Source organism: Solea senegalensis, linkage group LG11 (genome assembly GCF_019176455.1).
Source record: "Solea senegalensis isolate Sse05_10M linkage group LG11, IFAPA_SoseM_1, whole genome shotgun sequence".
Taxonomy (NCBI): Eukaryota; Metazoa; Chordata; class Actinopteri; order Pleuronectiformes; family Soleidae; genus Solea; species Solea senegalensis.
The window spans coordinates 7,984,620-8,011,620 of NC_058031.1; the positions used below are offsets into that span (position 1 = coordinate 7,984,620).

A 27,001-nucleotide genomic window follows, 5' to 3' on the forward strand; every position below is an offset into this window, starting at 1 on the left:
TTGAGTATCTGAGACCATTATTTTACAAATTATACTACTATATAGTGCATACTACTATACTACAGTATTCACAATATCATATCAGCATCTGCATGTTGTTTTGACCATACAGATAGATCGCAGGTGGCACTCAAGCCTCTGCCATTTTGCCCTCCTGTCCATGTAAGATTTCACTTTCAAAGGCATTTTTTAAATTCTATATTTACTGTATCTTATTTTAAAGCATTGATTTTCAATTCAAATGGAGTTATAACTATCCAAAATAAATTTGATGACAGCATGTGGCCATTTCTTTGTACAGTCATTTTGTAGAAACCTGCATCTAACATCTGCATGAGTGAAATGTTACACCTGTGCGTAAGCAAGTACAAGATTTGCGGCCCTGTATGGCCACAAGACAGCCACTAGATGTCACCGTGCTCCCCACAGTGTGCACCTGCTGAAGGCAGAGTCAGTGTCTGCATCATCAAATCTGAACAAAAAAGGTGTAAAGTCTACAGGTGTGACTCAGAAAAGGCCAGCTCTCACATGTCAGCTAACCTGGTAAGTCTTTTTCTGTCATTTTTCCCCCCGGGTATTTTCAGTATCTTTATCTATAGCTAAACTTTTTTTATATATATATATATACATGTATGTATTATTATTTAATTTATAGTCATATTATCATTATCATTATTATTATTATTATTGTTATAGTTAACTTGGCTCCGAGGAGTAAAAGGAAGTTTTGGGCATATGACATTATGGCTAAAAAAAATCCCTTGGCTCTTCAAAGGGAAGTTAGAAACTGAGCCGCCACTACACTTAATCACAGTTGGTGCTAATTTCAGGTTCAGAACATCAGGAGATTCAAGATTCACAGGCTTTCCCACTCTCCTCACCACTCCCTCTGATTCTGCCTCCATCCCTATAGCCACGTCCCTTTTCGACTCCCCTCGAGTGTTGTGAACACATTTCCTTTGGGTTAGGAACAGCTGATCTGTCTGTTTGCATACATGTGGCCCTCGCTTGTTTGTGGGTGTTTCCCCTCCCATTTTCACTTTGACACTGTCATGCAATCAGACGTTAGGACCTGGTGAGAGACACACAGGAGGTGCGGCAAAAAAAAACATTTTTTAACATGACCACAGAACCTGTTAGTTTACTCTTGCTTCCTCTAAGACAGCTTGAGCAGTTCCTCCACAATAGTAGTAATAGAGAAGTGCTCTGTACAGCAGCAACAGGCGTGTCACAACCCAGAACCCAAGCCTTGTCGACCTCACTCCACGGCTTGTGGACGAGGACCTTTGTGACCTGACATGAATGGTGCCATAACCCAGGCAGTGTACAGCCAGCCATGGAGCAGCAGGCCTGGATACTGAGGAGCTTCCTGGTCCAGCTGGAGAGACAGGAAGCTGTGGATGAAGAGGAGCCGAATGGCTTTGCTGAGGAGTTTGCTGTGAGTCAAGATTTATGCTCTCTTTTGATGAACTGCAATTGTGAGTAGTAGTGCAAATGAAGCGTCTGTGCAGTAGACTCATTTCCTCCTATGATTGTAATTACTACATAATCGTGAACCATACCATTACTGCCGTGTTGTTCACTGCCTGTGAGCACGGTGTGAGTGAATATTCTAAACTTTGGCCACATACATGATGCTTCGGGGACGTAAAACACTGCTCTTGCATCAACAGCTTCAACACCATATACGTGCTTCCTCTTTGCAATTGTTCTTGTCGTTAAAGGCACACGACAAGTGAGACAATGCAGGGAACTGTGTTACACTTTAAAGCCATAAAAGACCAGAATAGCTTCATGTGTCATTTGCGTGAACTTAACATTTCCTGTAAATTCACACAAGTATATGTAGAGACACAAACGATTCTGCAACCGAAGTGTTGCGCCCCGGTATGACATCATCAGTGGGCTGCTGCCATGGTGATGGGTGACATGCCAGTGCCGGAGGACATCTCACGCCGCTGTCATGTTGCTTGCACCCCGACCACTCAAGGAAAGCGGGTCTCTTGCATCACTTCCTGAAAGAACAAAAAACACTTTGTGGTGTCAGCAGCACAGATGGCCTGCGAGGCCTTAAACAGACGGTTTCGAACTGCGGGAAATGGCACGTGAACAAAAAGCCCAGTGTCTCAACAAATCCTGTTAGCGTGGACGTGCTGTGAATGTCAAACCCTCCACGCGGTTAATTTAGGGATGGAAATCCTCTCAGCTCATGAGCCATCGTTTCAGTGATTCACAGATTCTGATCATCAGCGGGTGAATCATCTACAAATTGGCCCTGTGCGACCACTGAGCCACTGGTTTCACGTACATTTTCCCAGCCGTTTACTCACAATTTTTCCTTGATTCTCTTGTAAGTAACTAGAGGCTTTTTGTGCACACTACATTTCAAAATAAAAGTCACAAACTTCACACTAAAACCATAAAAACAACAACACAACACAGCAAAGAGCTTGGGAAATTTTGTATATATTCCAAGCTTTCCAAAAGTGTAGCCTCCCAACATAGAACCCTACGAGTGATAACCAAAATCAGGCCTTTTATTGGCTGTGTATAAAGAATGCGAGCAGTCCTGCCCTTAAAAGCAATAATTCATTTTTCAATATTTATGAAACATTGAATATATTGTAGTTGGACATGTTTATTGGCCGAAATAGATGATTGTAAAATGTTGGACGGAGAACAGTCATTGGGTTCTAAAATTGCTGGTTCACTGTACATATAGGTAGAAAAGCCTGACACAGAGTCCTCTGCCCTGAACCACTTCTCAGTACTCTTTCACTTTAACTGTTATAGCTTAATTTAAATTAAGGAAGTTTTGAAACAGGCAGTTTCTCATGTCTGATGTTTTCTGAGGCTGGCATGTGTGTCATACAAAGCCCAACTCTCTTTTCTTTGTACATGCTACAATAAGGAAGCACAATTTGTCTTTTTATTGTTAAAACGTTTTGCATCTTGTTTGGTCCTAGTACGGGTAATACTGATCTGACTGCTTTGATAAACGGATTGACTCTGTTGTTTTTAACGTTGCCTTTTTGCCAAAATAAAGCCATTTCTTAACTGCCACGATTTGGTATCCACGCTTTCATCAGCTCAAGGCCTGACTACAGTGATGCACTTCACGTTGCCCGTCTTCCCTTTCGTGCCTCCAGCTCGTTCAAAATACAGCTGCTTACTTTTTTTTTTTTACTTTACTTACTTTTTCACCCCAAGGCGTGAACACATCACCCCTGTTTTATGTCAGCTTCATTAGTTTAAATCCGATTGTTAAGATTTTACTCTTTGCCTTAAAAGCCATGAATGCCCTTAATTGTTCCACCTTAGTTAACAGGGGATGTTAATGTGACGTGAAAATGACAGGATTTCACACTCATCAGGTCAAAGGTTACTGGCTGTCCTCAGGCCAAGATACAAACGGTGAGGTGACCGTTCCTTTGCTGTCGCTGCTTCTAACCTCTGGATCAGGTTATCCCGTGATTTACATTCTATTACTGACCTGGGAGTTTTTAAAAGTAAACTCAAAACATATTTGTTTAATATTGTGTAGCACAGTGACATTTGCTCTGTGTTCTTAATTGTACATTTTATAATTTTATTGATCTGTATTTTATTATTGGAAATAATATTATTGAGTGTTTTCTTTTCTTTCTTTTTACTGTACTTTGAGTAGCTTGCAGATATTGTAAAGTGCTATATAAATAAACATATCATCATAGCATCTATTAAAAGCATTACATTGAAAGACTAGTACAAAATACCCACCATACAAATAAAATGGAGCCAAGAACAGACCCTAAGGCACTACATAACCAATTCTTTATGACAAGGAAATTGTTAACTTGAGTTAAAGAAAATTGAACTTTATATAACGTCTACTCATACTCATACATAAGCCGAAACATGTAAATCACGTATGAGATCATTTTGAACTTCTCGAGAAGGGACCAAAAAGAAACTGTTATCATCCTCCACATATATCATCGATATAAATGTTGTAACGCAGATGGATTCTGTTTCCTTCGTGTCTTTCAGAGACTGAAAAGCCAGTCGTTCAAGTACCGTACTGACAGGACCTTCCCCACCAACACTGGAGAAAAACAAGAAAACACCAAGAAGAACCGATACAAGGACATTGTTCCCTGTAAGATCCAGAATTCGCGACAATGATGGATTTCTATTCTGTATTCTGCACACACATCTGTGTTACAAATGCCCTACGATACGAATAGATAAGAATAGATTATAGGGGTGTTAGAGAATTCTGGAGCACATGTCCTTTACATTCAAATAGATCCAAGTACTCGAAGATGTCTTCTTATTTATATGCTTTCCTCTAGTTTTCTATAGTATGTCTATGTTTTTAACAACGTTCAACAAACTGCACCTTCCTCTCTGACTAGTTGACCACAGCAGAGTAAAGCTCACTTTCAACACAGCTAAACATGACACAGACTACATCAACGCTAATTTCATCAAGGTAAATGGAACGGTGTCTTTGTGTGATTGTGTCATTGACGCTTTACATACTGTATCTTTATGTCGTTGACGCTACGCTGTGTTTTTTTAACCTGGAAAGGGAGTGTCAGATTCAAGGGCATACGTTGCTACTCAGGGTCCTCTGCCTCACACATTGGTGGACTTCTTCAGGATGATTTGGGAGTACAACATACAGGTACAGTACGATCCAACTGTCATATACAAACAACATTAATACTAATTATTTGTTGCTGTTAGATCAGGTTTAAAATATTAGATATGGACGAGAGTGGAGAAAAAGCCTCAGTGACCCACACTCTCACACTACAATATCTCTGTTATTATTCATATTATTTACATTTAAATATCTTGTTGTCTTGTTTGAATAAAGGTTGTCGTGATGGTCTGTCGAGAGTTTGAGATGGGAAAGGTAACGATGACTTCTTTTTTTTTATTCTTCTGTCAACATACATTGTTCCAAAGTTTCAGTGTTCTGCATTTTGTGTCACACACACACATTGTGCGTACGTCCGTTTATGTGAAGTTGCATCATGTGTGCTCTCTTTTCTTTTTCTTTTTTTTTTAACTTCTTAGAAAAAGAGTGAGCGCTACTGGCCACAGAAACAAGAGCAGCCGTTTGTTTGTGACTCCTTCACAGTTCACTGTGTAAGTTTCCTGGGACTTAATGTTGCTTTATGGACACATGACATCTGCATCGTAAATAAACACACGCATTTTTTTAAAGGACTCTGAGGAAAACAAAGGAGATTACTTGGTCAGGATGTTAAGGGTGACCTACTGTAATGTAAGTAAAGATTAACCGTCACTGTAATTCTCCTGAGAAATGTAAAACATCATCTCAAAAAAGTGACGTACACATATGACCTCATAATTAATTATGAAAACAAACAACATGCTTCTTCTTCTTTTTCTTCTCCAGTGTAGCCGAACTTTAAAACAGTTGCACTATGTCAACTGGCCAGATCATGGAGTGCCGGACACCATTCATCCCATTCTGGAAATGTTGCATGAGATGCGGTCCTATCAGGCCCACGATGACATCCCAATCTGCATCCACTGCAGGTCAGCCAGACCAAAATAGCACACTTACAGTAATCCTATTTCTTCTTATTTTTGTTGGTGTATTGCAAAGTGACCAACACTAATTGCTGACCGTGCATTAGCCGTGTGGCATGGGGAACTATCCCTAAAAAAAAAACTTCCTAACTTTTCTGTGCATGAGTTTGCATGACGTTGATGGTTGTGTGGGTTCTCTACAGGCACTACAGATACAGATAACTATATTTATGTCCTTGGTTCAATTCTGTATCCACAGTTTCACCACCGCCACAATGCTGCGTGCGTGAGGAAACGTAGCGAACGTAGTATAAGCAAAGTGCAACAACGTAGATCCGAACTGGGCTAAAAACAAAGTTAAAAAATACAAAGAAATAACTAAAAACACAGACTTTTACAAAATAGCCAGACTGGATGATAAATATTCAGTGCACATGATGGGTTAGGTTAAGGATAACGTGGTCGAAAACAAAAACATACATTGCTAATGGTCAGATACACCATGAATTTCCCCTTTATAGTATTTTCAATTATGTTTATTACAGTATTACTACTTTTATAATTACTGTGTGGACAGGAGTCGTTCAGAATAGCAGACATAATGTGAAAAAATATGTGACTTTATCGTCCACATATTGTCTGTAGGCAGCATAAGAACCTCTGCTTAAGGTGTTAGAGGTAAGGCACTTCCTCTCATATGGCAGACAGGAAATGTGTCGGTGGTGAGCCAATGAACTACTAAATTTTGATTCTATTCAAGTGGTCATGCTCTCAGCTTTCCCATGCGCTTATGATTGTATCATGAAAGAAAGAAATTCCATGTGCAGTTTCAATCTTTAAGAAATGGTTACATTATTAGTTGATGTTAAATCTGTCGTCTCGTTTTATGTGCCAACTCGATCATTTTATAGTTACTCTGTAAATGGAATGAAAATAAGTGACATGGAAACATACATGTGATATGAAAGTACACCATGGTTTGACCACACCTGAAGAAAAATGTGTCTGGTTGAGTCAGTGGTTGATCCAACACACCAGTGTCAGAGACAGTCACTTTAGTAAAAAAAAAAACGTGTGAGTTTAAGAATAGATTATAGAATAGAAGTCATTTTATTGTTTTTCTTGGGCCTTTTTTGTCACCACAGAATGTTCTTATCTTTAAAAGCTGTATAAATAAACCCTAACCCTGCAGTGTTTAACACTTATGAAGGACTTATGATTATTTTAGGAATGATGATGTGATATGCAGTGTCCTTGTAAGCTAAAGTGACTAAACTGTGACTTACTGTAGTGCTGGCTGTGGTAGAACTGGAGCTCTGTGTGCCATTGATTACACTTGGAACCTGCTGAGGAAACAGGTGAGATATTCCTGCCCGACCATCTTAACTGCACGCCTTCAGTTTAACAGTGGAAGATTTCAGCTGGCGTGTGTTCTGTGTGTTTGTTTTCAGATGATCACTCCAGATTTCAATATATACAACTTGGTGCAAAATATGAGAACCCAGAGGCCGTCAGTGGTTCAAACCAAGGTAGTTTCTTTTTTTAGATCAGGAATATGTTCCTTCAAGTACAACCACATTTCAGGCAATGTTTGGTGTCAGTTGCTTCCCTCTTTCAATGACCCTTTGATGCATTGTGCTCCGTGCGTCACGCTCACGTCGACTAACAGAGCAGGTTTTTGTTGTTTTCACACCAGGAACAGTACAAGCTGGTGTGCAGAACCATCAAGTTACTGTTTCAGAGATATCTGGAGTCCCTGGAAGCCCCGCCATGCAAAAATGAGGTGAGCAACCAGCAACACATCTGTGTGAATGAGACAGACTTTGCAGAAGCAATGGAAAGTACAGCGATCACTATCAATGAATGATCACGTGGCAAAAAAAAACAGCTGGTGTAGCAGGCTTTTCCTGTGGAATCATAATATTTAGGATTCATATGCGATTACAATGACGGATATTTCAGTAGAAGCTGTCTTTACCTGTAGCTTAACACACAAATGTGGTTGGTCTGTTTTTTATATACACAAGTGTTCAAAATACTAAATGTGAATCAGGCAGAACTCATATTTACCAAGTATGTACATGAGCAACATCTATTGGTGAAGTTTAATTTTGCAGCTTCCCTTCCAAGCATTATATCAAAAAAGTGTGTTTAGTTTGTCCAATAAAAACACAGTGAGAAAACCTGCTCCTGGTGTAAATTAAATTCCCATGACCATTTAATAACCTCAGTTTACCAACTCAAATGTCTCTTTTAATCTGCACAGGTAACTATGACCTCATGTACTGACACTGACTGGGAGAACTCGGACCTGTGTCAGGAGCTGGTTTCGCTGCCACAGTCGGCGAGTGACGCTCTCCCACAGCACCACGCACCCTCGCTGTCCATTTCAGAAAATCTGAGAGGCAAAGACAAGCAGACAGACCGGCAACAAAGACCTCCACTCCAGGTCTTACCTGATTCACTCGTCAACAGCCGGAACCTGCAGGAGGGACCCAGCCAGAGAGCCTCCGCCGCAGAGAGGAGTACACCTGCAAGTGCACCTTTATCAACAGCACCAGAAGCCGTTTGTCACATGGTGGAGGACCCTTACTTCAAGGAGGTACCCGTGCACTCTACTGGAGACACCAAACAATGGACAGTCAGGCCCGTCCTCGTCACTCCCGTCCCAGTCCCAGAGCTCATCACACCTGTCTCAGGTACATTGCCATATTTGTTTGAATTCCTTCCAATAACAATATAAAAACGACTTAAAAACTCAATATTAAACTTAAAAAAATGTGCTGATGGTTTATGGATCATATTGGATTGAACTTTTTTACCCGCATTGTGTCGAATGTACCATGTTGTAACAGGTCATCCCTAATATTTGTATGTGAAGCTTAACTGAATTTTTTAGACATGAGGTATTCACTCATGGGCTGATCTTATGGGTCCTTTTGAAATCCACACAGATGAAGACACACCTCCTCCTCTACCCGAACGCACCCCTGAGTCCTACATACTGGCTGTGGACACAGGTGAGAGTCAGAATCAGATTTATTTCATACATGTTCCCGTTTGATAAGTTTGTAGTCACTGTAGAGGGAATCACATTTGAGTCACATAAAGACTTTTTGTCTTTTAGAGCAATCAGATTGCTGTGACCGCCTCTCGGTCGTCATTCCGTCAAATGCCGCTGCCGAAGCCGTCAGGGAGCTGAGAGGTGAGAGAATGTCTGAGAAAAAAAAATTTAGATTTATGGTTATTCTGGTTTCTTTTAGTTCTAAGGCACATGTGCGAAGAAAACATGGGTTTTTCACCGTACAGTGAAGACAGCAGTGAGTCAAATATCCAGTATCAATGATTGTTTCCATGTTCCCAGGCAGCCCTCCCTCACCTGTCCCCCCACTTCCAGAGAGAACCCCAGAATCATACGAGCTGGCTATAGCTCAAGGTAAATCATAAATACATACATTACACACACACACACATAATACTACTACATTCATGTGTAACAATGAAATGCATTACCCTTGTTTGCCATTCAGCTCGTGTGGGGCAGCACTTAGAGGTCATGTCGGCCGTGAACCCGGACAGAACAGGAACGTCTTCTGAATGGTCGGGTAACTCCAAACCAACTGCCAGCGCATCGCACAATGAGGCGGAATCTTGGGCGAGGAGTAAGGTAAGAATGGTGAAGTACATTTATTGAACTCAAACGTATACGATTGTATAGTTATTGACGGAAATATGCACACATGAAAATAGAAAGGCATAATGCAACACTAACATACTTCTCTTTCTTGCAGAGTCTGAAAGCAAACATGACGGTCTCAGGTAATTTTATAATTACACAATATTCAAAATCTCTTTGTGAATGCACTATGTAACAATTAAAGGTACAGTGTGTAACATTTATTGACGCAGTTGCATGTTGCAGATGAATACCCCTCATCTCATCATCCCCTTAAAGTGTGTTGGAGAACCTATGTAGCCTTCAATTAGAATAGAATAGAATAGAATAGAATAGAATAGAATAGAATAGAATAGAATAGAATAGAAATTTGTCTTTGGCTCACCAGTATAAAATCATAAAAGGAGACAGCGAGTGTCATTAAAAACAATATACAGTTAAATTAAGATAACAGATAGACATGAAAACAAGAAAATAGAAATACAATTTGAATGTAACCAAATCATTTACATGTAAAGGTAAGGTAAAATGAATACGTTTGATATTTTCTTGTGATTTATATAGTTCCAGTTATACGCCTTGATCTTGCATCAAATTCAACCGCAGACCTCCATCCTGTGTGTCTACCTGTGGATCCACCGGCTCTTCTGCTGCTTTCTCACAGTATGTTTGACCAGACATTATGGTTATGGCAAATTCAAATTCACAAACAAATCATTTCAAGACATGCACAATAAACATATATACAGAAATCAATTCATTAAATGACAACAACAACAACAACAATAATAAAAACATGTGTGATTACACCTGTGCAGCTGAAGACAGCCCAACTCCATCCCTACCTGCCGGAAACCCAGAGGCCTTCATCCTGAAAACAGTTGAGAGTGAGTAGAATCTTAACAGAAACACAGACAGTGATGCAGAACTTGTCTCGATGTTATTTCATTTATCTCTGCTCTCTTCGCTCAGTTCAAGAGAAAACGCCCCCCTGCCTGCAGCCTGTACAAACAACACCGAGGGTTGGCATGTCGTCTGAGTGGAACGGAAACTCTCAGTCTAAGAAATTCCCTGATGTTGTCATGAGCAGAAGTAAGGTAATGGCATGGTGTCCATGACTACGGTGTCCAGAAAACAGTTCTTACATTCTGTCCAACTAATAAACGAATAAAGCGTAATAAACGAGGAGCAAGTGGACTTGTTTGTCGAGTCCAAGAGTCCAGTTGCTCCTTATTTAGTGCCTTGGAAAAAAAACTATGAACTGACTGAATGAAAATCTCACAAAGACATCTGTTGTGATTTAAATGATAGGATATGATTTACGAGTATTAATTTAATTATGCTTTTCCCTCCAGAGTGTTCGAGCTAGAAGTTCAAGACAAGGTAAGCTCCTCAGGAATGAGGACTCCTCCCTTTTCGTCTTCCTGTTATTTGATGGAAAGGAATAAGGCCGGCAGTTTTTAGTGAGTCTCTTATTGTCCCATGAAAAAACAAAAAATAACAAGAAACTAGTGCAGCTCTTAATACTCACTGTGGATGATAATGTTTATAAATGAGTCACACGTATGCAGTTCCCTTATTTAACACCACATTTCCCCCAGGACTGAATACTGTATTATATGCAGTCACATCTATAGTATTAGGACTGTGCTTGTGGCTTCATCTCAAAATAACCCACAGTTCCTGTGTTTATATTAATGGAGGAAAAACAATGACAATGAACTTGGTCTTCTCGTTAGATTTAATGTGTTTGTTTCGCTCAAAATCCACTAGTTTAATTTCTTTTTCATGAACTTTTTAGTTTATTTTGCTGAAAATCTATAAATCATAACAATCTGTGCACTGTTGTATACGTATTTCTGCATATTTACCAAAGCAAGAAGACTTAATGTTTGATTGTTAAAATGCAAGGCTTGTTGTCAGTGGATGAATTTGTTTTATAGCTTCTCCCTGTCCAGTGGATGACCCCACACACACACACACACACATGTAGCCCTCAATTTAGAGCAGGGGTGTCAAAGTCAAATGACCTGGGGGGGGGCAATAAGCGTCTAGTCTGGTCACGAGCGGGTCAATCACAATTAAGATATTCAGGATGATATTTCACAGTGTTTGATTTGCTATGACATGATGTGTACTTCACAATGAAACAAAAACATATTTATGATGCAAAGTAAATAAATAAATCCAGTGTTGTGTTTTCATCACTACATGACATTAAGTGGTGGGCCGCATGGAATCGAGTGAGGGGGCCCGCATGTGGCACGCGGGCCGCCAGTTTGACACGTCTGATTTAGAGTGCCCAATTAACAAGGATCAGTGGGGGATATGGGTGCCTTTATCACTGCATGTAAATGGCCGTGTCTATACTGGGGGTGAAATGAATGACTGTGTTTCCACCACAGAGCCCCTCACTGCAGTTCATCAGCTTGTTCCACCCCCTGTGGTCGTGGCTGGAGCAGGAAGCGGTGAGTTGTTACAATAACGGAAGGTGCTGCACATTACAAAGTGTCCTCTCAACACAAGCACACAAGCTTTGATTAATAATAGACATGTGAACGCTCAGTGCATCTGAACGTTCGGCAACATAAATCACCATATATTTATAGTGAGACCTGACAGGACAAGAATACACACAGTTCATCTTTTCAGCGAGCAAATACGTTCCATTTTAGTCGGGTTTTGTGTTCATCAGCACAAGTGGCGCGGCAAGATTTGAACCGTAGGCCCTCCCTGACTTTCGAGTCACCAGGAAGCAAATCAGACAGAAGCAACGACAAGGGGATTACGAGAACAAAGGTAATGCTAGAGCGAACCACTAGTTAATAATGGCTACATGTAAAGATGTAAATAATAAACTAAATTACTTTTCTTTTTTTTTGTCGTTTTTATAATCCAGAGTCTGAAGTTCTTTAGACACAAACAAAAACGTAAGTAAAGCCATTTTAAAATTTAGCTCAACAAGCAAAATGTTGTTTATTTATAAAAGAATGTGACTCATGTAACAAAAAATAAATAAATATATATATATATGTATACTACCAGCTAAACTTGACCCTCCACCACCCCCTGATCAACCTGCTGCTTCAACTCCAGCCTTTTTTTCAGTGTTCAATTTAGGTAAGCCCACACTTTCTTCCTTCTTACGCTTGCATCGTCGGCAGATCTCAACATTTCTGACACCATATGCCTTTTTCCAGGATTTGGAAACCGCTTTGGGAAGCCAAAGGGCCCCAGGGGTTACCCTGAGTCGTGGACCGCGTGAGGCAGCGTCACCTCTTCAACTATCAAAGGTGCAGCACAGACACTTCAGGACTTTGAACATTTACAATAAATATCCCCTAATGATCCACAGACATGAAAAGCACCAGTGGTGGCTTCTCTTTGTCTTGCACAACAGCTCCCTCAGCAGAAAGCAAACTGGAAGTGCCTTGTTGTCATTTTGTTGCCTCATGTCTTTCATACTGTTCACAAACTAAACGTTCACAATCGATGCCTCGCCGAACAACGAAAAGAAGAAATAATTGAATTCAAACTTGAAGATTTTCTATGTTGAATAAACTAGTATATACAGTATATTCAGGTCTGTGTGTGTGTGTGTGTGTGTGTGTGTGTGGGCGCACCACACATGAAGTAAGAGCACAGATTGAACAGTATCACTTTTCTGTTGTGTTGTGTTGTGTTGTTGAGTTTTGTTCCCATGCCACAATTCACAAACTCGTCTGTGGTTTTATAAAGCAGCGTCTTTTAAAAAGAAAAAGAAGAAAAATGTTTATGTCATGATACAATGATTGTAATGCATAATGAAATTGCATGTAATTGAACTGTAAACTTTGTAACACAAACTGGTAAAACAAAGGGGTATTTATATATATATAAAAAATAAAAAATAAATAAATATATATATATATATATATATATATATATATATATATATATACATATATATATATACACACAGAAAGTCACAGTATTCTCACTGTTTTATTTTGTTTTCTACTTGACAATGAACGTCCTAATATGAGCATCAACAATAGCAATCCATGGGTCTAAAACACAACAAATGACAAAAAAGCTGATGTGACAGTGTTTTTACAGTGTCTGTTTATTTCTACATTGATTCAGTAAGTCAAGAACCTATGACGAAGAAAAATATCCACTCTGCTCATACAATTTTCAACACCTGGCTTCAGGTGGCAGGAAGATGAGGAAACCAAAAAGCATAATGAGACTAATGTTGGTTTAAAAAAAAAAAATAATAATAATAATAATAAAATACATAAATAAAATGAAAACATGACACACTGTGGCTGCCGATTGATATTTTACATCCTACTCAAAAACACTAGTTTACATGAGGCTAATCCTATACAGTACAAGGCACTAGACAAAGTGAGCGGTAGAGCAGAGGCAGTGTCCCATCACACCTTCCTTTACTAATTTAAGAAGACTGCAGAATGAAGGCCACACCCTGCACTTGAATTTAAATTATTAGGAAGTCAAAATCATTTCAGGATAGAAATTCTTTGGAGGCCAAATTCTGTCAAAACTTCTTAATATATATATTAAAAAAAAACACGATACCACACAGGTGACCATTTACAAGAGTGTCTTCATCAAACTGGAGACATTATCAGTTAAAAGTAAAAACTGTGAATGAACGAAAAACGAGTGCACGGACAGAGACGGTAGCAGAATATTTACATAGCAAAATCTGAAGAGCAGGACAAAAAGATTGAGACAATTATTCCTGACAACGACAGATGTTAATCTTTTGTCATCGAGTGGAGCCGCTAATATTAGACCGTTATCTTAAATATCCATCATGTTGGTGTTCAATCTTGAGAAAATAAATAATACATATGTATATATATATATATATATATATATATATATATATATACATACATACACATATGTATGTATATATATATATATATATATATACATACATACACATATATATATATATATATATATAAAAAACAGTAAAAAAGGGCACCATATAAAATGGTATTTAAATAAAGGAATTTCATGCAAAAACTACAACTTAAAAAGCGGACAAAAAGTGCTTTTTCCATGATGAGATAAATGAACAGTCAAAATGTTGATTTTTTTTTACTGCTGTAGCCGATCCATTATGCCCAACATGTGCCAGGCTTTTAATTCTCCTGGCTTTACTTAAAGTTAGCCAACATGCCTCTTTTTGCTTAAACTAATAAAGGAGTACAAGCTCGGCATCGTGCTTCCAGAATATGTAAACAAACCAGTCCACCTGCATGTGTGACTTCCATTCTCCAGTCAAACAGCTGAGCGCACAAATTTAAAATGAGTCTCTTGTCGTAAGTGTAACAACTTACATTGTCGGTCTAAAAATAAATGCCTCTTCACAAGATTCACACCTACTGTATTCACTGAGGCGGCGGAGAGTCCTAGTTTAAGTGTGACCACATTGTAGTCTGATTTGACTGTATACTTTAGCTGATGAAACGAAGAAAGAAAAGAAGCACAGAAGGCATTTCAAGCGACATTTGAAGATTAAAAACTATGTGATGAATTATTTCACTTGAAAGGTTTTCCTGATTGACAGTCAATTGTCAGTTTTAGTCTTAAAATTCATTCACGCTCCTCCCACAATAGAAAGAGAGAAGGGGCGTGTAAGAAGGACAAGATCATTTCGGGAACATTGCAGTGTGGCCAAAAGCTTTAGGAAGTGAAGGTTCTTTAGAAGGTGTACAACCAGAGTGGACTGGTGCCGAGGGAAAGTGGGGTTCCTGGTATGTTTGGGACAAGTGAGTGGACTTGGTGGGCTGTGGGGGAGCTGGCTGAGGCTCTCGGGGAGGTGTTGCTGGCCTCTGGAACTCAAGTTCTTCAGTCTTAGCCACTCCACCTTGGATGTTGTCACTCTGTGGTCTGGCACAGGGGGTAACGGTGGCGTCGGGCCTGGCAGGGGAGGAAAACGAGACTCTGCCTGAGGTGGGGCTAAGATCACTGGGCTGCTGCTGCTGCTCCCCCTCCACTTTGACCTTCTCTGGATGGTACTGTTTGAGACGAATGTGCCACGCCAGGCTACAGACCGCAGACACCGTCTTGAACTGATGGATGACGTTCCTCGGGATGAAGTAAATGTCGTCGTCACAGAGCTGTGCACGGACATAGCGGATGCCTTCCCTCCTGAGCTGGTTGAGCTTGGCATCATCCACCCACTGTACACACTGCATGAAGATACAGTGGTTGTGTGGTTAAAATGTTAGCAGTATATGCTACGGGAGTGGGGAGGAAAAACTAATCGCAATATGTCATGTATTTTTTTTGTTGTCGCGATAATTTAACAGTTGTTTTTGTGGCCCGAGTCATGACATTTCTAACTTGAACAGAAACTGCTAAAAGCAGCAGTTCAAAATGGTCAATTCTGCGTGAAACACTTTTTTCATTTTAAGGCTCACATTTGTCCATGTGTCCTGTTTTAGGAGATTCTGTTTATTGTGGCCAAGCACTCTCTTTTCTTCCAGAACTAGCCCAGGGAACACCGAGCAGGCAAAGCTAGAGGACACTTTGTTTTTTGCTTTTTATTGTGAGCAGGGGCAGCAACATGTAGCAGTTAAAAGCTCCATTAAAGTGTGGAACATCTATTGCCCCCTGTGGACCCCTGTGGGCATTTTCAGCCATAGTCCAACTGCTTTACTAGTGCTATGTAGCGCTGTGCGACATACAAAAATAAGCCACTGGAAACAAAACACTGCTACACTAAGAGAGTCGCACATAGAATCACTGAATTGAATTTAAAGTGGCAGACATTTGTTTAGATTTAAAAGCTTTTACTTTACTGTAAAGTAAAGGCTTTACATTAACTTTCGGATGACTGACTGACATGTGATGTTGTCATTGAAACGTATCATTCCCCCCAAAAGGAGGGAATCGCGATGACCGATACTAAATAAAGCATGTCATCCCAGCCCTAATACGCCACCTGTATAATATGATTGCATAGAAATTGGAGTTCTTACCTGAGACACGGGAGGTTCATACAGATCAAGCTGCAGTCTCTGGACAACTTCATTGAAGTCACCAGCTTGGAAACATACAACATCTTTGGTTATCCGAGGTCGGTTATTCCTGTAAGAGATTGAAAAGGAGCAAAAAACCTGTAGTTACATCTTCTCCCGCACATACCAGGATGAAATTAAAAACACTGACACTTTCTGGTTGACCTGTACTAGGCCTGGTCGATATCTCAATATTTTAATATATATCGATATATTTCTAAACAAGATATAACACGGGACAATATCGCTTGTACCGATATAGTTCATTTTGCGTTAAAATGACAATACATGGGCCTCCACTCGCACCTCTACACTCAGCGACAACATGGAGACGGAGTGCGCCACAGAAGAGGAGAAGTGGAGTAAACGGAAGAACAATGGCTCGATCATTTGGAGCTGGTTTGGTTTTCAAGTGTCAGGTGACCAGTTGCAAAATGTTTCGTGTAAAGAAGGTGGAAAACCTTTTGTTCTCAAATCTCACACATTGAACGTGACACTCACGCTTTTCGGTCTTTTGTCACACACTGATACACAAGCGCTTATCTCCTGAGCAGTGCTCACTTTAGCAGATACTCCACTTTGTGGCCAAATGGAGAAAGTACAACTCTCTGTATACGCTACAGCTCATCACAGATGCTATTTTGTGAGCTACACTGCTACACAGAACATTACAGATGCAATACATAAAAACACTTCTTAACATTCAAAATGAAATAACTTGAAAAATATAAAGGAAGGGGGTGTGGCTTGTTCTGTTATCATCTCCATAATCTGCTTTTTTCTTTTTGAAATCACAGTTTGCAGTAGCAGTAAATACATCAGTGGAAAAGTGTTTATTGTTACTGTTAAAATTGTAACAGTATTGTATTTTTGAATTGATTACTGTATATTTTTCACGCAGGACAGAGATCTGTTTTATTTTTTTCAAGGAGCATTTTTATTTCAGTGATCTCTGATATTTGGCATGTGGCTTAAACTTATAACAGACTATTTGTTTATCTTTTAAAGGGTTTGACTCTGGAAAAGTCGAGTATTGCCATTCAGCTAAAAACTATCGAGATATGACTTTTAGTCCATATCGCCCAGCCCTAACCTGTATATTTGACAAAAGACCCTCACCATTCACCGAAGTGCACTGCCTTCAGTACCCCTACAGCAGCAGTGCTCTGCCAGTCAAAACTCTGACCGACATGATCAGCATGGGCCTTCGTCCGGTCCTCAAACAGGACTTCTCTAGGTTCACTGGCTCTTGGCAGATAGTGAAGATTCTTTATCTCGTTCATAGACCTGGATGAAAAGAAGTGAGTGGTAGAAGGATAAGAATAAGACAGGAGCTCTTTATATTTGCATGACTACCATCATTTCTTCTTATGGAAATCAAGGTCATTTCATAAATTTGCTCCAAAATGTGGGGTGTTGTACCTGCGTCGTTTGAAAGGGGACTTGGGCATATCAGCAGTCGGTACCATTTGTTCTCCCGGTCGCACCCACATGATGGGCCCATCATCGCTCTGAGAGCGACAGTCCAGCTTCAGACTGGAGAGGGTTCCCCACGGTAGGGTCATCTGTTGACAGGGGACGACGACGACGACAAACAAACACAGCTGTGAGTGTTAATGTTAAGGTTTTGGAGATAATTCACAGAGCTGGAATCACACTCAACATGTATGGTATTGGACAAGTCTTGCACAGCACCAAATTGTTTGTTTTTTTAACGTATTTCCCGTCTCCACTGGACTTTACCAGGACTATGTGAATCAACCAAGTCAAAGTTGGGATACAGAACCTTCTGCAGGTTAAAGGCCTGCAGAAGTAGGGACATTGAAATCAGGTAAACGCCCACTACAACAACAATAACGTGTATTTATGTATAGAGTATATACATACATCCCTTACTGATAAAACTGCTTAACATAAATCTTCCTCTGACCTTGAGAAAGGGTGATTCTTCCAACATGTCCAGGAATTCTGGGAAATAGTCTCCAACCTCCTCATCCACAGCTCCCACCAGGCTGATTTGCCTCATGGGTCCGGCCCTGTATGTTCCTGAAGAGTAAGACCGACTCACCTGGAGCAGGAGAAACAACTTATATCAGTTAGTGTGCCCCCGTACTTCATACTTATTATATTTAAAGTTCCAGAGTGTGAGAATTAGCAAGTGAGTGGAGAAATGAATGGAGGACTCCTCCATCACCTCTCCCTATCCAAAGCACATCAGGGAAGTATGGTGGCTGTTGCAGACCAGAAAGCATATCAACACTTTCGCAACTCTCTCAACTCCATCACTAGCTTGTGGTTTGTTGTGTATGTTGATTTATGCATTTGATTTATGTGGGCGGGGCTGTTTTTCTCTGTTTGAATACCAAATCACAGAAATGCATACATACAATGTGTGTTAATGTACAGCATATGTAGTTCACTGTAGACCCTACATACTATGGACTCTATGCTCTATTGCATTTTCCCCTCAAAGGCTGCAGTTTTATGTACCGAGTCAGTAAAATGCAATGGTCAAATTGTATCTACCGTCTCTGCATACACAGAGAAATGCTGAGCTCCCCTGCAGATCCTCCTGCAGATCAAACACACGCAGAGTGTCACATCAGCACTCACTCTCCTCTCTGCCATCTTTCGCCAGCGGTGAGAGCACGACCTCGTCATGGAAGAAAAAGCAACCCTGTTACTCCCCTCTCTTCATTGTACTTTGGACTGAGCCATCTACAGGGAGTGAACACGTACGTGAGCTCATTCATGACTCTGGCTTGTCCCATGCTTTTTACTCTTCCTCTCACCTTCCACAGTCAGGGTTGTCAGGGCACATAAAAAAGTCTGATAATAACTGTCAACAATGATGTTGTTATTTGTATTACATTGTACATGTTAATTTATTATTTACTGCACAGCTTACAATGTAGGCTGAATGGAAAAAATATAGTAATCTATGCAGAAGCCAGATGATACTAAGATATAGATATAAACATGAGTATCTTGAATGTAATTTGATATTTTATACATTACATTCAAGATAGTCGTGTTTACATCTACATCTTAGTATTAGTAGAGTCTTTAGTTTAAATTTGCTTATGGATAACTTTGTTTAGAGAGAGAGAGAGAGTTAGGTAAACTTGGCTAAAGCTTCCTCAGGAGGTATTAGATATGTCAGCCAGACAATTCTGTAGTTAACGATGGTGTCCCACGATTCAAAGGCCCCCATTCCCTTCTTTCTTCCTTGTGGAATACATTGGTGAGCTACACTGCGTCATGCTGGTATAATGGTGCGCTATTTAAATGGGACACGTCACGTTAATTGTGAAGTGATTTACGTAGGAAATTCATATCAGATGACAGATTCCATAACATGAATATTAGCATTTTTCATAAAACCCCCACAAAAATCACTTAATTGAACGATCATGTCTCCCTAACGTTGAACTGCCACAAAAAAGGAAACATAAGGCTTTTATCAAAGTGTGGGATTTATTGATTGTCTTTTCACATACCTGAGAGTGAAAGTTGGAGATAGTTGTCGTCTCAATGTCTTTCTTTCCCATTATCTCCATTTTGACGTGTGTGTTGGGGAAGTTGAAGGCAAAGTAGTCTAGGAAGTCGGGTAGGTAGGCGGCTGCCTTGTGGACCACTGCCAAGGCATAAGAGCCTGCACCTCGGGGGTTCTCAGCAAAGGTCAACTCCAGAAACTCCTGGGCAAAGCACTCCATCTCAGCCGGACTGAGACAGGCCAACTCATCAGCATAGGCATGGAGGATTAATCCCCCACCATTGGCCTGTCTTTCCTCATGCATGAAGCGTCCATACCAGGTGCCCGTCTGGAGGCAGGAGCTGCGGATGTAATGGTCTTGGTGGGAGAGGAAGGGGACTTGCCCCAGTTTGAGAGCATGGAGGCAGGGTTGGTAGTTGTCCGTAGTGTCACTGCTAGGCTGGTGATTCCTTTCACACTTCACTGTTTCCGACGGAGATATTTCAGCTCCAAGCCCTGAACACACAGTCTGAACTGCTTTGTGGTGCACGTAGCGGACCTTCTTGCCTCTGTGCTCATCCTCGCGATGCTGCTGCTTCTTCTTCTTCTTTTTCTTCTTCAGGAGATAGTCCTCCAGTGTCAGGGACTTGATGTTCTCGTTGTGAGGCCTTGGTTCTGCAAGCACAGGAACGAGCAATGTTTAGAGGAATGATGCATAAAGACTTGTATCCAAGCCGCTTGTACCTGTATTTAACTCTAACTGTCAGTAATAATTGCCACCAGGGCTGGGCAATAATTCATTAACATTTATCATGATATATTTTTATGACAAAGGTTCAGTGTGTATCAATATGATATTTATGCAAAGCTAGAAACAGAGAAACGTTTCTCCGTTTCACTGTCATTTTTGTCTTCAACTTTCACTCAGGAGCAAAAATCAATCTTAAATGATTTTAAATAGTTTGTAGTGAGTGTACTACAAATTTCCACAAGTTATTAATATTGACTGACATGAGATGTTTTTCTTGTTAGGTTACAGTTTTGGCAATCACCCAGCTCTAATTGCTCCATTGTTATTATTACTATTACTCCTGTGGGCTACACTGTTGTTGTTGTTGTTGTTATGTTACATGTTTGTTCCATCTTGTCAGTTCACCAACAAAAAGGTTAATGTTTTTAGATCTAAAATCCTAATTTTATTTCAATGAAAATACATGAATCATCATAATCTACAGTTGGACAACATCAAACAACCCTAAAAATAGATGATGATTTTTAGTACTGCAGATAACAGAACACACTTTGTTTATATTATGAGTGGGTTGGGTCTTTACAAGTCTTTCCTCTCCTTTCCGTGCACTTTTATCAAAGATATTTTGCAAAAGAATGCCTGCTTCTTATTAACAGTTATTATTGTTACTGTGTCTTGCTCCATACTTGTCTCAAACATGCATCAAATACAAGAGGATAATTAATAAGATACAAGAGGATGCAAAAAGCAAACATACCCATTGTTATGCACAAGTTAAAAACAATTTTGGCAGTATACTGCATATGCACATATATGTAAATGAGAGGACAGGTAACAGTCAATGAAACACGGAGCAGAGTGACCTACATCTGGACTGTCCTAAACACACGAGTATTTTAACAGGACACATGAACAAAATAATACAACACCTCACCCTTCTTTTTCTTCAGCTCGGCGTGTTTCACGTTGGCCTCGGTGTTTTCCTTCTTGAGCTTCAGTTTCAGGTCTTGGTCACGGTGTTTTTCTTTAAAATCCCGGGGCTTGGCCTTGACCACTTTGAGAGGCGTGAAAGTGAAGAGCGCAGCTGGCAGCGGCTCGGGAGGCAGCGCTCGCTTCTTCTGCGGCTGCTGCTCCGGTCCTTTCCGCGGAGGAGCGGGAGGCAGAGCCGGCTGCGGGCTCTTCTTCGTTCCGTTGGTGAGACTGTGGTTGTTGTTGTTGTTGTTGTGGTGATGGTGGTGGTGGTGGTGGTGCAGGACATGCTTACCCGCGGTGAAGTTGAGGGGTTTGTGGGTTTGGTGCAGCTGGTGCGGCTGGTGGGTCCGGTGCTCAGCATGGTGTTGGTGTTGATGGTGATGGAGCTTCACTTTCTTCGCTTCTTTTTCATACTTGTCCCGTCTGTCCGGTGACAGCTCCCTCTTCTTCTTCTTCCTCTTCCTCTCTTTGATGAGTCGCTCGAGACTGTCCCTCACCTTCTCTTCGGCTACTTTCGCTCGCAGCAGGTCGACTTCAGCTGCCATCTTTGCACGTACAGTACATTTAAAGGACTCGGCAGTCACACAGCGCAGGTCCGCGGCAGTTTGTAGTCCTGTTGCCGTAATTTTGTAGTTTATTTCGGCGTTTCGGGGCCGCGGCGCACGCGCAACGCATGGGACGCTGGGTCGTGTAGTTTCTTGACGTCGCAATGCTACATGGGAGTCGTAGTTTAAAGTACATTGACTGCGTGCGGCCAAGCACGCACTCACTTCTGCTCTGCTGACGTAATCTTTGTTATTAAGAGCCACTGCCACTAGAGGCAGTAGTTATCAAAACCTCAACTTCAACCTGTCTTTGGAGGACATTTTGACATGTTTGGGACTCCACATGAATATTACTTCACGCAGCTAATATTGTTATATTACTTCATTTAGAATCAGGTTCAGATTGCACTTGTTTGTCTTTTTGTTCCTGCACATAATAGGGTTATAGGTTTTTATTATATACACCAGTGGTCACATACTGCACGTTAAATGTCTCTAAGTAAAATTATTTTTCACCAAATAGGTCTATTTATTTTTTATTTTTTTAAAGAAATCTACTGCAATGTTTGGCTTTTTAGTTTTAAACAAGTTTTTGAAATATTTCCAAAATATTTATGCTTCTCATTTTATGACAGTGGTCTAATACATTTGTGAAGTACAAGATACTAGTTGTTTTTTTTAATTACAAATAAATCAAACAACCACAGTTGTGTATTTCTCAGTAAACCTTTATTTATCAGTGCATGAACGGAATGCCATGACCAGATTATTTGTTTTCACCCATTATTGTTATATCATTTCCTCTCAGTTCCCTTAAAAAAATAATGAAACAATTTACAGAGGATTTTTCTTTTCTGCATGAAGGCAAATATTTTTTTTTACAGGTGCTGTACAATTTATAAACATTTAAAACTACAATGATGTTAAAATTAAGATAATGTTGTTCTATCTTGGAGCAATGCAAGGCCACGGTATCATACATAATAATGAACAGTAAATAATTATTCAACAATAAAGTGGACAATAAATTAATAAGTGGCCTCACAGACCAGAAGATGCGAGTGTTATTCCTGTACATCCTTTCACTGGCAGGCTGATGAGCAACCAACCACTAGATGTCTCTGTACTCCACGTTAACAACATCGAGACAACATATTTCATCTTCAGAGCAGGGTACAACTGATTCCAATAAATATATATAGTTTTTTAAGAAGCCTATGAGCTCCTGTTTAATTCAATTTGATAAACTTCACAGAGGAATTTCAAATAGAACTCCCACAAAAGAAGTCAAGCCATTCTTCACATGTTGCAATATGTGCAACCACAAATTCCTTCCTTCCATATGTGGGAAATGAATTGCGTTCTTTGTGAGTCTAGCTTTAGTTTATGTCACCATAGTGACAGCCATGATGTTGTTAATAATTAACAGCTAAGCAAAAATATACATGCACTTGTTTCTCACATTATTGGTCATGTTGTAAATAAAAAAATAGATCAAAAATAGATTTGGAGGTTAGAGTGAGGAGAATTATGTTTTTGTGCCTACATTAATGATGATAAAAATACCAATATCTCTTAAACGTTTAAGTAAGTTGAAGGCAAAGGTCTCACTTATTACAATCAAACCCTGACAATTCAACTCATCTAAATTATGTGTCAATATGTGTAGTCATTTTTGTTAAATAATATGTTTCTGAATATAGTTGATGCTACAGTAATATTGAAAATACACAGGTCTACCAGTCGGTCTACCAGTTGTATACACACACGCACACACACACACACACACACACATAGCCAGAGGAGCAAAAATACAGAGCTGCTAACAGTAGATAACATATGGATCAGGCTGATGTTTACAGAACATGTAATATTAGAAATAGAATGCATAGGTTTGCAGTGTTGTTGTTTCGCATGGTGGCGGTCATTTACACATTCTATTTCTATATTTAAAATCCACATCTTAAGTGAAATGACAGCACGGGTATGTGCACAAACGGTTCTGTTTACGTATAATTTCAATAAATTACATTATGCTTTATTATCATCACACATGTAACAAACATTAGAATTATAACCACAAGTATCTGGTCCGCTGATTTATGCATATGAAGCTCCTGGATAGTGTATGCCAACCCTGTGATAAGCAAATAAAATCAGGGCGTCTCAGTGTGTGTGAATGAAGTCGCACACGCATACACACACACACACACAATTTATAGCAATCCACAAGTCTAGTCAGGCTCCCAAAGAACAGACTGTAAATAAATCAGAAGAGAGTGAAGCCACCTTAGAACTTCACCAACCTCTTTTTTTTTTTTAAATACATGCATCAGTGACAGCAACAGTGACTTAGTCTTGCCAGGAAGAGGAAATGAGTGATTGTAGGGATGTGCCTTAAACCTTTTAAAGTGACGACGAAGAAGAAGAATAATAACAAAAAAAAAAAGTTGGATCCTTCATTGTGATGTGAGTAGCCGGAAGGAGCAGTTCACTCACTTACCCACAAACAGTCTCACAGTGAGTGCAACACAGAGCAGCTTCGTTTCCCAGAGTCTGTGATTGGCACAAAGTAGACAATCTAAAACACACACACATCATCCATCTCACTCATGTAAGTACGAGCACGTACATCAGCAGGTTGATGCAAACTAACCAAGGCAAACTGGGTGAAGAAAAAAAAAAAATCACAAGCAATGAGAAGCTATGTTGCTGGTTACACAGTGATTTGCTTTGTTCAAGAAAAAAAAGAAGATAATTCCATTGTGGATGTCCACACTTTAGAGGCTCAGCTTTCTGTTGATAAATGCAGGGACAGATATCAGACGTCTGCATATGTTATGTCCACTTGAGAATGGATCTTGGCAGAGCTAGGAACTTTCCACGGGCCTGGGGTGATTGGAGTCTTCTTGCTAGTAGTGGTCCCATTGCAGCTAGGGTCCTGAATGCTACTGCTTGAACCTCTGGGGTCCTTTCTATTCACTTCATCAACTGGGCCATGGTACTTACTCTCCCAATACTCTTTATCCCCCTTCTCTCGTGCACTCCTTCGGTTTAGGGTGCCACTATCAGCATCTGACCCCAGCCTTTCCCTCTGTGTTTGGGAGAGAGATTTTTGGGCCACTGCCTCGTGCTCAGCCCTTTTGCCCTTCTTGTGCAGTTCAGTGGAAACCCTGCTTTTGTCTCCACTCTCTGTTGTACCCCTCTGCTGCCAGTAAGCTGCGTCCTCCTCCTTGTACCTCCAGTCCTTCCCTTCTCTAGTGGGAATGCTGGGCTGTTGGCCTGCTGGACGCCTAGGACTCTGGGGCTCCTCCAGGTTTTTCAAAGGCACAACAGTGTCATACTCCTTCTTGGAGCCCTTCCTGGGGCTAGAGGAGTAGTGGTCTCTCTGTCCTTGAATTCTTCTCTCATTGCTCATATCTTCCAAGGATCCGCTGTGGCCTTGCCCTGTTCTTCTAGGGCTCTGGGAGTGCTCTGCTTGATCTGCCCAGCCTTCAGCTGCTCTTTTTGGACTACTAGACTTGGAGTCTCCCCTGCTTGTTTTTCTGGTCTGAGTGCTGGGGCTAGTGGTGCGCTTATGGTTGTGGTGTGGGAGCTGCTGACCTCGTGATCTGTTAGCCTGCCTACCGTGCTCCTGCGCAGCACCAGGGGATGCGGATGCCCTCGGGTCCCCCTCAGTGAACTCGTCAGAGGCAGATATTTTGGGAGAAGATGGGGACAGTTCTGAGGTAGAGAAGGAGACGGAGGATGGAGAGGCTGGAGATGACTGAATGGTGACTTTGTCCTTTGAACCTAAGGGACCAAGCATTGGAGAGTAAGACACAGTTCACGCTGAGCTAAAAACCATGTACTCAAGAACTGAAATATTCCTTTTTCTTAGTTTGCACATTCATCAAAACTGAAAGATAATTGCACATCAGGCAAAAGAAAAATATTATTGTCATATTGTGAAAACCTAATCTCGTTATCTGTAATAACCCCCCCTGTGATATCCCTCTGAATATATGCCTTGTTTGAGATATACATCAGCTGAAGACATGGCCATCAATGACGAAGGTGCTAGTGCTCAGCCAGCACTGACGTTTCAATTTTCAGCCGAGCTGATAAGAATTTCACGGCTGTGATTGAGAGCAGATATATGCAGCAAAAAACTAGAGAGAGGAAACAAAAGAGTGATGGTCTTAGTGGCGCTGAAATGAGCTCTTGGATTTCTAGGAGCAGCAACTCATAGAAATTCATTCTAATTTGGTCTTTGGATTCGGAAGGTTCGGATGCCAGTGAATGCACACAGATCCTTTTACCACCTGTCATTCACTGATCAATATCTATTTAAAGGCTTTTCTCCAGGTCACCATATTCATTCACACTCAGGATGTGGTGTGTGTTCAGTGGCATCACACGTTTTACAATACCATTACGAAGCCTTCAATGCTCCTGCAGGTCTGATCATTCCTCTAGGACTCACTGCTTTAGTTTCGCCCCTTCAGAGAAGAGTATACTTCACTAAGTCACACGAAACTGATCTAGTTCAGATCTGATCATGGGGATGAAGAAGAAGTAAGGGACAGAGAATGACTGAAATCTGGAAGGATGAACTACTTCAAAAGGATAGATCAGAGGCAAAGGTAAGAGGAGTACAAGGTTTACCAACGTTATTAGGAACAGACCAAGAAAAGCAGTGAGGCCTTTAGTGATGCTCTGGTTTCATGTAGAAGCACAGGGTGGAAGAAGAGTTCAGACCTATAGGAGGAAGAGATACATCGGTAGAAGTCGACAGCCGTGCTGGTGCAGAAAACAGAGAATGCAAGGTAGGTAAAGAACACAACAAGTAGACCAAGATAGAGGTTGTGAGAAAGAATGAGAGGAGGAAAAAGGTCAAGAGAGAAGCTGCAACACATGCAAGAGAAGAAAGAAACTCAGCACCCTGCTATCAAGCATATCCATACAGAAGCTTCTATATAACACACACCAAATGAGTGTGTGTGT

At 40.6% G+C, this 27,001-nt stretch overlaps 3 protein-coding genes across 13 annotated transcripts in view; 1 reads left to right on the top strand and 2 right to left on the bottom strand.

Moving 5' to 3' along the window:
- Window positions 1-492: 492 nt before the first annotated feature.
- ptpn22 (protein tyrosine phosphatase non-receptor type 22) lies at window positions 493-12,802 on the top strand. 3 transcript variants are annotated; one of them, XM_044039106.1, is made up of 27 exons: window positions 493-543; window positions 1,215-1,438; window positions 4,030-4,138; window positions 4,398-4,474; window positions 4,574-4,669; window positions 4,865-4,903; window positions 5,068-5,139; window positions 5,219-5,278; window positions 5,414-5,556; window positions 6,842-6,908; window positions 7,002-7,079; window positions 7,247-7,333; window positions 7,817-8,249; window positions 8,505-8,570; window positions 8,678-8,755; window positions 8,915-8,986; window positions 9,081-9,217; window positions 9,342-9,369; window positions 9,791-9,889; window positions 10,045-10,113; window positions 10,199-10,323; window positions 10,582-10,609; window positions 11,632-11,694; window positions 11,922-12,025; window positions 12,126-12,156; window positions 12,272-12,346; window positions 12,427-12,802. In XM_044039106.1, the coding sequence occupies exons 2-27, from the start codon at window positions 1,337-1,339 to the stop codon at window positions 12,489-12,491; spliced, it is 2,403 nt and encodes an 800-aa protein (XP_043895041.1). In that variant the 5' UTR covers window positions 493-543; window positions 1,215-1,336; the 3' UTR covers window positions 12,492-12,802. The 3 variants fall into 3 exon arrangements, with proteins under 3 accessions (XP_043895041.1, XP_043895040.1, XP_043895042.1); XM_044039105.1 differs by lacking the exon at window positions 493-543 and having other exon boundaries at window positions 1,115-1,438; XM_044039107.1 differs by lacking the exons at window positions 493-543; window positions 11,922-12,025; window positions 12,126-12,156; window positions 12,272-12,346; window positions 12,427-12,802 and having other exon boundaries at window positions 1,115-1,438; window positions 10,199-10,318; window positions 11,632-11,693.
- Window positions 12,803-14,835: 2,033 nt separating this feature from the next.
- Window positions 14,836-22,072, bottom strand: LOC122777791 (lysine-specific demethylase 9). The gene is made up of 7 exons (XM_044039263.1): window positions 21,433-22,072; window positions 19,773-20,422; window positions 18,203-18,340; window positions 17,695-17,837; window positions 17,392-17,559; window positions 16,234-16,342; window positions 14,836-15,441 (listed from the first exon to the last, which is right to left on the bottom strand). The coding sequence occupies exons 1-7, from the start codon at window positions 22,013-22,015 to the stop codon at window positions 14,899-14,901; spliced, it is 2,334 nt and encodes a 777-aa protein (XP_043895198.1). The 5' UTR covers window positions 22,016-22,072; the 3' UTR covers window positions 14,836-14,898.
- Window positions 22,073-22,725: 653 nt separating this feature from the next.
- The window catches only part of magi3a (membrane associated guanylate kinase, WW and PDZ domain containing 3a), a 100,738-nt gene continuing 96,462 nt past the window's right edge, over window positions 22,726-27,001 (bottom strand). For 3 of the 9 annotated variants that reach the window (XM_044039254.1, XM_044039255.1, XM_044039253.1), the window contains one exon: window positions 22,726-25,807. In XM_044039254.1, coding sequence (XP_043895189.1) covers window positions 24,837-25,807 — 971 coding nt within the window. In that variant the 3' untranslated portion in view covers window positions 22,726-24,836. Of the gene's footprint in view, window positions 26,798-27,001 lie in introns of all 9 variants that reach the window. The other 6 variants (XM_044039262.1, XM_044039260.1, XM_044039261.1 and 3 more) reach the window with 5 other exon arrangements.

Bases quoted from the DNA above. Each gene is read 5' to 3' on its own strand.
- LOC122777791 (XM_044039263.1), bottom strand. From the start codon at position 22,015: ATGGCAGCTGAAGTCGACCTGCTGCGAGCGAAAGTAGCCGAAGAGAAG. The intron at 20,423-21,432 runs GTGAGGTGTTGT...CTGTGCTTGCAG, and splicing joins CGAGCTGAAGAAAAAGAAGG to AACCAAGGCCTCACAACGAG. The intron at 17,560-17,694 runs GTACAACACCCC...CTTTTCATCCAG, and splicing joins TCCCCTTTCAAACGACGCAG to GTCTATGAACGAGATAAAGA.
- ptpn22 (XM_044039106.1), top strand. From the start codon at position 1,337: ATGGAGCAGCAGGCCTGGATACTGAGGAGCTTCCTGGTCCAGCTGGAG. The intron at 5,279-5,413 runs GTAAGTAAAGAT...TTTCTTCTCCAG, and splicing joins TAAGGGTGACCTACTGTAAT to TGTAGCCGAACTTTAAAACA. The intron at 10,114-10,198 runs GTGAGTAGAATC...CTCTTCGCTCAG, and splicing joins CATCCTGAAAACAGTTGAGA to TTCAAGAGAAAACGCCCCCC.